The 14017-nt window shown below is 33.3% G+C and overlaps 1 protein-coding gene across 3 annotated transcripts in view; it reads right to left on the reverse strand.

Moving 5' to 3' along the window:
- LOC140437361 (regulator of G-protein signaling 11) overlaps positions 1-14017 on the reverse strand; it is a 367203-nt gene that overhangs the window by 20862 nt on the left and 332324 nt on the right. For all 3 annotated transcript variants that reach the window (XM_072526845.1, XM_072526846.1, XM_072526844.1), the window contains 2 exons: positions 7227-7689; positions 58-298 (listed from right to left, as the gene is read on the reverse strand). In XM_072526845.1, coding sequence (XP_072382946.1) covers positions 58-298; positions 7227-7689 — 704 coding nt within the window. The remainder of the gene's footprint in view (positions 1-57; positions 299-7226; positions 7690-14017) is intronic.

Consider the following 14017-nt stretch of genomic DNA (forward strand, 5'->3'; position numbering starts at 1 on the left):
CGTAAAGAAATTTGCTAAACATTTTCTAAAAATTGTATAAGTATTTAAAAAACCTACTCATCTTCCCAAGGACAAACATCGTTTGACTTTGCTTCAGCTTGATCTTGTTCTTGTTCCTGATTCTGCTCGTGCTCAGCTTCCCCTGCTTCAGCTTCTAAGGCTTCTCCAAATTCTGATGGAGGTAACTCGCTACCAGGTGATTCGCTATCTGGTTCTGCTAGGGGCGCCAACGGTTCCTGAATCGTACATATCAACAATTCGTTTTCTTTTTCTTCTCTATTCTCGAAATCACTAACTTCTAAAATTTAAAAAATAAAAAAGATTATAAAAGTAAAAAATTTTTATTAATAAAATTCCTATATAAAAGGTATTTTATTATAAAAACCCTATCGAGCGCTACATCACAGAACGTTTTCGGACTAACTATTTCATCATCAGTGCTATCCTAAAATAAGTATTATCACCTTAGGTTAAGGTTATTATAAAAATATGGTTTAATACTTATTGGATTTACGTTTGAAGCCATTAAATATGTTGGTAAAAACCTTTTAAATGTATTTAGATTAACTTTTAATTACGTCTTTGATATTTAAAAACTATTTAAAAATTTAAACTGGATGTTTAAGTTATAAAAATAATTGGTCACATTGTAACGTAGGACTCCATTGGGGTTGCTAGTCCTTAGACGAAGTGTCTGTGAAGACTTTTGTTGATAGCAAATAATTAAAATGACATCTTAAAACGGAAGTCTGAACAAAGCAGTTAAAAAAAATAGTAACCATTAATATGTTGGAATTCATAGTATGATTTACCTTGAAAATTTGTTGGAAAAAATGTAAATTAGGTATTATTGTGGGTGAATTGAAGATTGATAAAAATGATTGTATGTAGGCAACCATCTATACAGATATCTGATTCAATGGTGAAGAGCTAAAATTTTTTGTAAAAGGCCTTATCTGTTTTATCAACATTTGGTACCTGAAATATGGAAAGCAGATGTCCAGGATGTTGGGTTTTTTCTGTTATTACAGAGTGAGATGTTAATTGATGTATATGAGTGTATATTTAATATAGAAAGTGAACAGAATAATAATTGGTGTAATAGCTGCTGGTATATTACTTAACTTATAACTATGAATGTTAGGTGGATAGAAAGAGTTTATTAAATAATAATTTATATTATCAAAAATATGGAAAACCAACAAAATTTATGGGTGAAAGGCGACTCTATTTGGCTAAAATTACAATTTGTGATGTTATATTGTTATTGTGAGATGAAAAATAACTGAATAAGAGACTGAGATCTCCACAGGTCCGAAACCATAATTTAAGAAAAGCATATGTATAGGTAAAGGAAAATTAAGTATACTATAAAAGAAAAATTGAGAGGAGGGATGATTTTAGTTAGAGCAGTTATGTTGAAAATGGTGTGGACGTTACTGTAATATGGGAAATAACAAATCTAGATTCTGATGTGTGGCTTGGCTTTAGATGGACCATTGATTTATCTATAATCATTGATATATCTTTGATATATCTTTATAGGTGTGTGAGTGAAGAGGATGTATATGAGTAAGGGATTAATCTTATTGTGTGAATAGTTTGTAAAGGGGAAATATAATTATCTGATCCGAATCTGCTTATTGAGTACTGATGGGTTAAGAACATTGGACATAAGCGTCACAGGTGAAGTTTAAAAATACTTAAAAAAGTGTTGTGAAGGGATGGATAAGTTACATACATTTAGAAAGATTGTCTTGATGAAGACTGAAAAAGATGAATAACTGGCAAAAGAAGAACGATTAGTGGAAGATGCATGTAAGAGGAGATGTAGAGGATATGGGTCATGAGAATAATTTGCGATGGAGACGGAGAAAGTTTCCACTTCTCTTTGGACTTCTCTACTTTTCTTTGATAATTTCCAGGTCTTCATATAAGTCAAGTTTTAGAAAATTTTGTTTGGGGAATATTGTGAATTAGAGATACGTCTTCTGGGATATTGAGAGTGTGGTTATGTTCTTTCCAATGTGAGAGAAAGTGAAAGTGTTTTCTCTTTTTGTATGCTCTAAAGAGCGTGAAGACAGTGATCTACAACTTCCTATATAGGTAGCATCACAATCTGAACATATTAGTTCAGAAACACCACTACGATTCATATAATTGATGGGACTTTAGAATTAGATAGACACTGGCCCAAATTATTGGGTTCTTTAAAAGAAATGTGGATCTTTTCACCTAACCGTTTGATGAGGTTTCGAATATCTCCATAAATACTTTCATGGTGATATGGTAGTGAAACATAATTAGGTTTAGATGTAAGGTGTCTAGGGAACGCAGTTTCTTGTAGCGTTTCTATAAGACATCTTCTATGAATAAGTTTATTGATATTGTCGTGATCGTATCCGCTATTGGTTGCTATTTGTAGAAGGGTATTAAATTCTTTCTTATAGTTTGACTGAGATAGTGAAATGGTTTTAAGGCGATGGATGTAACTGTGGAAAACTGCATATTTATGTGACATGGCTTAATTTAAAGAAAGGAGTATTACATAATCAGCCTGTGTGGGTTTCCTATAGATACTCAAGTCAAAATGGTCATTTAATTATGGTCATGGTGAGATCAAGAAAGTTGATTTATTGGGATGATTTTAGTTCCATTGTGAACTTGATGTTGGGGTGGATTTGGTTAATTTTAGAAAGTAATCGTTCAGCTAAGTTGGAGTTACCTGAAATAAAGACTAGACAGTCGTTAACGTAACGAAACTAGTAAAGTATTTCAGGATTTTTCACGAACTGTGTGGATTCTAAATGATCCATAACTACCCATGGCTAAGCCATCAGGTTGTCTGTAATATTTATTGTTGAAAACAAAGAAATCCTGATCTAAGGAAGTTTGTAATAGTTGGACAAAGGAGGTAGTAATATACCAGGTGATAAAATTGGCTCTTAAAACAGAGTAAACCAGATTAATTGTTTTTTGTTTAGGGACAAAAGTGAATAAATAGCTGACATCAAGTGAAAGCATAGTAGTATTGGGGCGAAGATTTATCTGTTGTAGGCACTAGATGACTAGTGTGTTTGACTGAGAAACGAGGGGTAAAGTTCGTCATGTTGTTAATGAGATTCAGTATAAATTTTTATAAAATGGAAACTGGAGTGTTTATGAAACTAACAATCGGACGAATAGAAATACCCTCCTTATGTATCTTAGGTAAACCATACAGTCGGGGTGTTAATGGATTACTGGGGAGTTTGTAGTATGGGACAAAATGTTCAGAGTAAAATTCTGTAAAATGTTTAATATTTTCTTATAATTTATTTATGAACTTTTTTTGAGGGATCTATTGGGAGTAAAGTGAAGTTGTTATTAGAGAGAAAATTGAAAACTTTGTCATTGTGTAAGGTTTGATCTAAGATCACTAGGTAGTTTCCCTTATTAGCTTTGCTAATGATTAAATTATTGGATTTGATTTTATTTTTAATAGATTTAAAAGTGTTTAGATGTTCATTGCGTTTGTTTGTGTTTGGATGATAATATCTAGCTCAATAGAGAGACTCTAAAAGTCTTTTTTAGAAACCTTACTAGGAATTAAGTATTCGAGGCCTAAATTTAAAAGATCAAGTTTAATTTTATCAGAAAGTCGTATTGGAAAGAAAAATTATAATTTAATACTGTTATTGCTTCTGCTAGGCTTAAATGAATTAGATTTATTTTTAATGAGATTATTTAGTTATATATTAATATAATTTTAATTTTTTAGAATAAAAATTTTTGTGATACATGGTATACAGCTAACTACAGGAATTTAGTTTTCTTGTGTACTTTGTGCTTAATTTAACAAAACACAAAAGCAGTTCTGATATTCCTTTTTTTTACATTTTATAACCGCCTTCAGTACGTGTCAAAACGTTTCCTTTTAAGCGGCATTATTCAGTTTTGGAAACACAAAAAGTGCGTTGTCAGAAATAGACAGTGACTTGCTTAATTATGCACTCTGGTGTTTTAAAAAACGCAAGAATACATAACTTGTTCATCTAACCTTGTTTTACAAGATTGGTCTTATTAATAACATATACCATACTATCTTATATCTTATTAAAAAGACTACTACCGTATGCTAAAGAGAAAATAAGCAAATATCATTCTGGATTCAGAACAGGAAGAGGAACCACGGATCAAATTTTTAACATTCGACAAATATTAAAGAAACGTTGGAAGTATAATAGAAACCTATATAACTTATTTGTAGACTTCAAGCATGCCTATTGCTGCGTTAAGAGAGCAAGTTTGTGGCTGAATAATATAGCTCAGAAGGTGAGCAATCACCACGGCAATTCTAACTTTCGATACCGATACTCTAAAGATATCAGCAGTAGAAGTACAGTTAAACCAAGCTCTAAAATGTTTTAACCAGGAGATTCTTCTTCTTTTACGACTACATTTACTCTTTATTCTTCCTTGTATTGTTAATTACAGTAATTTATAACTCTTTCTCTTTATAACATGTCCCATATATGGGACATGTTATACTGCAATATATGTCCCATATATTGCAGTCTTCTATATTTGTGGCTAGGAAAAACGTTTTAAAATACTTTGTTAATAGGTATTAATTAGTTACTTGTGCAATATCTTGTGTTTTTTATATTTCTTTGAAACTAAAGACAGCAGTTCAATTCTTGATGATTCTTAGAACAATATAGTTTCAATGATGAAATCCATTTTTGATAGTGACTTTTCAGATGTAGACCTCACATTTCAGCCAAGTGAAGAGGAATCACTCTCTCTAGGAAGTCTGTATGAAATACAAACAGCTGATCTTGATAGCCTAAATGATGAGAAAGAAAATACTGAAATAGGTGCACCCACGAACAATTTAGTGTCAACTGAAATAGCTAGTTGAATATTAAATTTACTTCTTGACAAAGTATGGAAAAACGTACATCCACTAAAACGTTAGAGAAAAGCTAACTCCAAAGAATGGGTATTAAATGTCGCAAAAGGGAGGCGTGCTAAGGGTTTGCCTTATGAGATAAAAAAAAATAGACCAGCAAAATTGCCAAAACCAGTTAATTGTTCAGAGTGCGTCTACAAATGTGCCAGTTATTTCAGGGAAGATTACAGACAAAGACTATGTCGTGATTATTGGAAGTTAGAATATATAGGCCAGAAAAATTGTCTTATTGCACGTGTTAAAATAGAGCCACCAAAGAGAGTCGTTGCAGTTTAAAAAAACCACGTGCATTTTCCAAAAAGTGTTACTTTTCTTTGGATGGTCAAGACATACAGGTATGTGAGAAATTTTTTTGTAAGACAACGCCTTGCAAACATACACAGCCAAATAAAACAAGCAGTGAAACCCGACAAATCGTGAAGGCTCATATTGAGTCTTTTCCAACCATGGGCCCACAATATATTCGCCAAAGTTGAAACCGTAGATATTTGGACAAAAATTTAAGTATACGAAAAATGTACCAACTTTATATAAATGACTGTGAACAGAAGAAACTGGAAGGTGTTAGCGAAATTACATATCGAAGAATATTTTCTAACGACTATAATTTAAGCTTTTTTGTTCCTAAAAAAGATTGTTTAGTTTGTAATAAATATGATAGGGCTAATTGAACTGACAAATCGAATCAAAGACAGTTACAGAGAACATCAGAAAAGAAAAGAAGTATGTAATCTAGAAAAACAAAATGATAAGAAAAGATCTAATGAACAATCGGATTTTGTTTCAATTACTGTCGATCTACAGGCCGTACTACAGATTCCAAGTGGATTGACTGGACAACTATATTCTTCTCGAACATTATGAGTCTACAGTTTGTGTATATGACGCCGCATTACCAAATGCAGCTTACTGTTTTGCCTGGTCAGAAATTAACGGTAGACGAGGAAGTTCTGAAATAGGAAGCATTATACTCCACTACTTATCACAAGTGTTCCAGAATATGTAAGTGAAATAAGTTTATTTTCTGATAACTGTGGAGGACAGAATCGTAATCAGCATATTGCAGCCTTACTATTATGAAATACTTACTTACACAAATTTTTAGAGTCTGGACATTCCTATATGGAAGTTGACTCTATGAGTAGTAGTATCGAAACCGCTAAAAAACACAGATCTATCTATGGGATGCCAAATTACTTGTTTGTGTTTCAAAATGCAAGAGGAACTAAAAATATCAAGGTTGATGATAAAAGAGTATGTATACAACCATACAAATGTAAAGAATTTAAATACTACGACTTTTATGACTTAAAAAATTTGTCTCACACTTGAATTAAAAACCGTACAAAACGGCGAAAAAATAATGTGGTTGAAGATAAAAAGAATGAGATTCGTGAAAGGAGAGAAAAACAAAATCTATTTTAATTATGACATGTCAATAAGCTTCAATTATTTCCTTGGTGATAGTACACGGCAGTCAACAAGAAAAAAGCACGCCAAGTTATCAACTAATACAAGCAATTTTGAAGAACTTAAGCGACTTTATGATGCACATTTGCCAATAAGCATATCAAAAAAGAAAGATTTGGTACAGCTATGTGATAAGGGAGTGATACCGGAGGAATATTACGGGTGATATCGTAATTTTAAAACGGGAAATGATGTAACAGAGATCACACATCTTGCCAGAGCCTGCTTTCAGTGACAAATCGGACGAGGAAGCCTCATAATAATATTCTTATTATTATAATATATATAATACTGTTATTATTATATTCGAAATAAATTTGTTTTTTTCTATAAAACTGTCTATCATTCATATAAATAATAACTATAACTACAAACAGCTGTTAATAAAATTTTCAGGGAAAACCAGTTAAATGTCATAAATATCGACTAATACCTTAAAACATTGCTATTATGTAGTAAAACTGGAAAATAATATACAGATATACAGGTAAAACCAGGTAAGTGATAGCATTTCCAACTTAAATTTAGGACTAGTCAGATAGGTGTCTCAACTTTTTCAAACTAATGATAGAAAATCATTTCAGATATATGCATCTTTCACTAGAACACCTAATATCAAAAACAAGCTGACTGTCTAATTCACAATAAAAACTAAACTTTAGAAACGTTTTTTCTCGATTTCGGTATTCCGACATTTACCTGGTTTTCGCAGTATACCGACGACATAATGTTAACACAAATGATTAATATGTTAGTTTCAGGGAAAGCCTGGCTTTAATCCAAAATATAATTTAGTGATTACCTTCATTAGGAATTTCATCCACAGCCGAACTAACACTGATAATGGGCGCTATAGACCCAATGCCGCTAGACGTAAAAGTTTTCACAAGACTATGACTCTTTTTTAAAGTTTTCGTAACCTTATCCTCATTATTAGAGGAGTTATTGTCTATGTCACTAATATTTATGAACGCACAAGACGTCGTCGCTGGCGCGGTCGCAACAGAAGGAGCATCAGTTCTACTAATCGCCACCACTCCGACGGAGATGTACGCCGAAGGGGAACCGGCTATGGCGGAGCTGTCTTCGAAAGAGGACACTTTCCGCCTCGCGACACCGGTGAAAGTTTCTGTTGCAGCCGAAGCCGTGGAATGTTGGATAGGTACGGAAACGGAGGCTCTTCTTTGGGGTTCTATCGGATGGGCCATCAAGTTGCGGCAACTGTCCAGTGTATGCTGCTGGGTTAGAATACACGACCGTTGTACCTATAAGAAACATATAAGTATACTTATTATAGTTAAATACTTAATACTTCTTTTTATTTATACAAAATAACCCTGCAACAACTACGGAGAGTTATTAGCAAGGAGTACAACACTACAAGTTTTCAATTTCTTACAACGTATAGGTATAATTTAAATATGCTTTTTTAAATATTCTAAAATTGAATGTCTTTTAAATATTTCAGTTCTTCGTTGAACTGGCAGCTTAGTAAATACTTCGTTGTGGCATTTTTACAGGATTATTATTACTTGTACAATGACTGCTACATAAGTTTTAATATATGCACACAATTATAAAATAAACAAGTAAAGTAAGAGTATAAACAACTATAGTCGTATCAGAACAGCCAACGAGTAAGCACGTTAAATTCTAATTATTCAATTTCTGGTTTTTCAAAAGTTAAAAACGCGTTTGGCGAATGCATTATATTTTAACTACAAACATTGGTAGGGTAATTTTATTTCAATAAATATCGACAACTACATAAATAGGGCAGTATCTGTATCTGTAGAGTAGGGAGGGCGAGTTAAATTTCACAGCACTTAGGCCACAATTGACCCATTGTACATCCTCCCAGGGAGCTGTCACCCTTAGCTCATTGTCCATCCTGCTATTTCTAGGAAGGTGGACAAGTCACCAGGAGACATCTCTCTTATGTGGGCAGGTGTGGGCCAGGACTCGCCGAACGCGTACTCTCGTATTATACATTTATGCTTATTGCTCTATTAGAGAGCATACTGAATATCCATTCGCTTATGGCCAGGGGAACATTCCTGACGTTGAGCTGTTGGGTGATAGTTGGGAATGTGGTTTTATCAAATGCTCCCTCAATGTCTATGAATATACCTAGGGTGGATTCTTTATTATCCAGCGATCTTTCAATTCTTCCCACTACATGATGCAGTGCAGAATCGGTAGATCTTCCCGAAGTATATGCATGTTGATTTGGGTGAAGTGGGTTATGGACCAGAACTTCATCCCTTATGTACCTCTCTCATAGCCTTTCCATCGTTTTCAACAGAAAGTATGTTAGGCTAATTGGTCGGAAAGCCTTTGGTAGGGTGTAGTCCATCCTACCTGGTTTTGGTATGAAGACCACACGTACCTCTCTCCACTTTCAAGGAATATATCTCAAAACTAAAGAGGCTCTGAATATTTCCACGAGGTGCGGCAGATGGATATCCAGTCTCCACCCTAGTAGGGCTGGATATATCCTGTCAGGCCCTGGTGATTTTAAAGGGGTGAAGCACAATAGTGCAGTATTTCTGGCCCCAAGAAATTAATAATTTGGCATATAAAATATTAGTAACAACATCATGGCATCCTCATCTACATTACCTCAACATAGTTCGGCACGAGGCCAACAATCTCTACAACCTAAAAGTTACTCAAACTAGACAACCAATTGTTATTGATTTTCCATCAGGAAATCAAGCAATTCTATCGGATGCAAGTGACGACACCAAAATTTAAGATTACCTTCACATTTTAAGCCTAATAACTCGACCAATCAATATTATTTTCTGTTCAAGGCTATCCAACAACAAAATATGCATTTACTTAGCAAATGAAAATATTGAATGGTTTTATTATCAACCACGGAAAAATCAAAATTAATCAATAACTCTTACATGCACATCGAATAATCACCCCCAGACAAAGACTAGCACTTTCTAACGTATGTCCATCCATTCCACACTTAATCTTAGAATCTGAACTGCAAGCACTTATTTTCAAACTTTTGTCACCCCTATCGTTTCTACGAATAGGGACCTCAAGTCTTGAATTCCAGCCATTTAACCAACCATACCTGACCTGATTCTTTCATTATCAATCATGAAAATCATGTAGAATATACTTATCTTCAGATAACCAGATTTGCCAAATATGCCAAAATATTAAGCATTTAGCAACATACTGTTAAGCAAAGGTATCTCTACCATTCGAAATAACTTCAATAGCTCACAATACAGACGCAGGTGAGAACCCTATTGAATATAGTAACATAGTATCAGGTGACCAAAAAAGTAACTTTTCAGTATCCAGAATACAAAATAAAATTCTTTGACAAATTGATCCAAACTTCGATATTGAGGCAAACAGCGACATCTCTACGAACACATATTAATACAGTCCATCTAATTTACTTACCGTTGCACATCATTGACAGAGATCGAAGTTGACATAGTTGCCAAAGTATAAAAAAATCCTGAATCCATTTTAAATCAAATAGGTCACATAATTATTGCAAAAGTGGATTATACAACAAAACAAATTAATATTTAATGTAAATAAATAGAAACAAAACAAGAGTTAAAAAATAATCTTGTTAAAAACAATTTGAGCCGCTTGTATGCGTCGTATGAAGATGTAAAATGGAATACTTAAACAAAAACAACACTTTTTTCATTACTTATTAACATTAGTCAACACCGCAACTGTCAAATAAGTGTTACCAATTTATGCCAAAATATCACCTTCGTTCGACCAGTTACAGTGCGTTCCGAACAAATGTTCTTGATAAAAACGCTTTATAATGCATTTATACAAATTAAATCTTCTTCTTCTTCCTACTTTATAAATAGGGTTAATGCCTGTTTTACTTCGGTTTTTAGCCACAATTGACGTTGTCTGACCATCTTTTCCTCGGTCGTCCCAATGATTTTCTTCCATTTGGCGATTTGTCTCTTGCTATTCGTACTATTCTATTTTCTGTCATTTTTTCAATGTGTTGATTCCATTCCACTTTTCTTCTTTTAGCCCACGCATTTATTTCCTCTATACCACATCTCGCTCGTATTTCCTCACTTCTTACTCTGTCTCTTAGAGTGAATTTAAATGAAACATATTATTGTGTATTTTTTTAAGCTAATATTAATAGAAATCTTTAAATATTATTTCTACGCGTATATAATAAAATATGTCTAGTGGCTGTAATGCCAGTGTACTCGGCAAAGTGATTCTAAAAAAGAACACACCTACCGCCTAAATATTTCGTGTTGGTATCATGTGACCTCAAGGGCTATGACGCGGGTGACGTGCAACGGTAAGTAAATTAGATGAAGTATATATTATTAACATTAACTAGTCTAATTCAATGGAATCTAAACATCCATTTAGAAATGTTGCAAATACTAATGTCCAATGATTCTATGCTTACAAGAAACTAATTTTAAAAACAACACTGCACATAAACATCAAAACTTTAATTGTTTCTTTAAAAATCGACATTCTAAAATAGCCAGCGGATGAGTAGCGATATATACAAGGAACGACATTGATAACATAGCCATACCATTAGAAATAAACATCGAGGCAATTGCAATTAGAATCAAAGAGGTAACTACTTTTTCCGTATGTAACATATACATTTACTTATACTAAGAACTTAACCGTAACGAAATATCGAACTTCTTAGACCAAATACCTACATCACGACTAATTGTCGGAGACTTTAACGTACATAATTCTAATGTGATTCAAAAAAATAACACATCTTGCTAGAAAAATAGAATCTGTTCTGGAAAAATCCAACCTAAATCTACTTCATGATGGACAAGTCACCCGCTTCGACATAAGAACGGTTGAAGATCCTGCTATTGACCTATATGTAATATGCAAACCATATGTTTTCATGGGATGTATTACTTGAGCCATACGACAGTAATCACTATCCTATTATAATTGAAGACATACGTGGATAAAGGTGTTATGTAACATTTTTTAGTTCTGAGTAGATTCATAAAATAAATTTTGATATGAAATTCTTCTATTATGTTATAGATTAAAATTGGTAAAACTCTATTAGTTAAATCAGTTTAAAGTATTGTCTGTGAATTGATTTAGAAATATTTCAAGATACAACTCTCTTAAAAAAATATATTTTTTTGTACATAACACCTTTTTTCACTAACCTACAAAGATAAAGTTTATTTTATGTATTGTAAATAAAGGAGTTATACAGATATGAGAGTAAGTTATACTTTATTAAAAATTATTATTATTCTTTAAAAAGCATTTTTAACACTAATCTAAGCTAAACTAACACGATTTTCATGACATTTTTTCTTAGGGTTGTTCTGTTTTTGCTCTAAAACCTCTTTATAGAACCATCATTAGTCGGAATCAATAAATTTGTGTTAATCTCTTAAATTAGACAAGGTTAAAGTAATGTAATAGAACCAGGTTTAATTTGAGATGTATCTTTCTTATCCACATTTACTTCCAAAATATGAAGTGGACGGATCTATACAGGTTTTATAAAAATAATATCCAACTTTTTTTAGTCGAATCCATTTAAAGTTATCCCGTAGACTAACTTTTTCGTAAATTGTATTTGTCACTCTCTGTATCAAAAAAAGTAATGCTCCATATTTACGCACACACTGTCTTTTGTACTAGCAGATGTGATGATTCCACAGTATTGGTCTGGTGTAAAAATATTTTGATGTTTCCGAAGCACTTTCTCGATTCCATTAAGGTCTCGATCAGAATCGAGATAACGGTAACCTAGTTCGGGATTCTTCTTCTTATGGTGCCTATCCGTTACAGATGTTGGACACTAACATGGCTATTCTGACTTTGTTGACTGCTGCCCTGAAAAGTCCGGTAGTGGTTAAGTTAAACCATTTTCGCAGGTTATGCAACCAGGATATTCTTCTTCGTCCTGGACCTCTTTTCCCATGCACTTTACCTTGAAGTATGGTCCGAAGCAGGTTGTATCGTTGTTCATTGCGCATTATATGGCCAAGGTATTCTAGTTTGCGACGTTTTATGGTTATGACTAGTTTGCGCTCTTTACCCATTCTATGTAGTACTTCTTCGTTGGTAACTCTGTCTATCCAAGAAATCCTCAACATGCGTCTATAGCACCACATCTCAAATGCTTCGAGTCTCTTCAGTGATGCTTCAGTTAAGGTCCATGACTCCACGCCATATAAATGAACGGAGAATACGTAGCATTTTAGTAAATAAACTTTTATTTCCAATTTTATATCGTGGCTGTTAAAGATTTTTTTCATTTTGACGAAAGCTGATCTTGCCTTCTTGATCCTTATCTTAATTTCTGTCGATTGGTCCCACTGTTCATTTAAGTTTGCACCCAGATAACAAAAGTTGGTGATCTGTGTTGGTAGGTTGTTGGTTAACTAGTAATTGACCAGGTGGTATCCTATTTTTGCTTATAACCATGTATTTGGTTTTTTGATGTTAAAATCAAGCCCAAACCTGCTACTTACTTCTGCCACCCTGGAGACAAGTGTCTGCAGACCTTTAGGGCTGTCTGCAAAAATGAGAGTATCATCAGCGTATCCTATGTTGTTCAATTGTTCTCCGTTTATAAGTATTCCCTCGTCTATGTCCGCTAGCGCTAGGTTCATAATGTGCTCTGAATATGTATTGAACAATAATGGGGACAATATTATCCCTGTCGCACTTTGGGATACTTATGTTCAATTACTTTGAACCAGTTATTTAAAATTATATATTGGTACAAACACGTAATGAAAAAGTTTTTTTTTTGGCCTACACATTCTGACCATATTATCAAATGGTCAATTTCAGGATTTCATTCTTTTAATAATTTGCAAAACCGCAACAGACAACTTTAAATTTATTACTGCCTATTAGCAGTATTCTCTATCCATGTAAAAAATAGGATTTGTGTCCTGAATGTTTCCTGCAATGGATACCGAAGTTGAACATCCATATTTGCCTCAAGTAAAAAGCCTTTGATGTAGACAACTTCGGCAATTGCATGGTCTGTTGGAGATCCATTGTTATATAGCATATGTTTTGTGTAACAGATGGTACCCGCCTATCAAATTCTTGGGACTTGTAAACAAATTCCCAGTTTCCTCCAAGTTCTGTCCAGCGTCACATACACTAAAAGTATCGCTTTTTGGATAGTCAAAAGATAAACTGAACTTAGTTTCAAAAATGTGTCTGTAAAAAGAAGCTTTAACCATATATGCATTCTCCAAGTTCTGTTCTTTTCAGTATTGTATATAGAGTTCGTACAGTTTATTTATATTGAGCAGAGGAGAAAGGTATTTCTTGTACTCATTTTATTTTCTTAAATAATGTCTTCAATAATTAATTAATTAAATAAATTTTTCAGAACACCACGTTTTTCCCACTTGATATGAATTCAAGTCGAGCATGATTTTCAACAGCAGTAAATATTAGGCAAATATTTGATTACCGCATAATCTGATAAATGTCATAAAAAATTCTTCGAATGATACTAATAAAACTTACAAAAAAACAAGAGGAAAACCAATCGACTCACAGGCCGATATAATAAATTTC

Source organism: Diabrotica undecimpunctata, chromosome 3, assembly GCF_040954645.1.
Source record: "Diabrotica undecimpunctata isolate CICGRU chromosome 3, icDiaUnde3, whole genome shotgun sequence".
Taxonomy (NCBI): domain Eukaryota; kingdom Metazoa; phylum Arthropoda; class Insecta; order Coleoptera; family Chrysomelidae; genus Diabrotica; species Diabrotica undecimpunctata.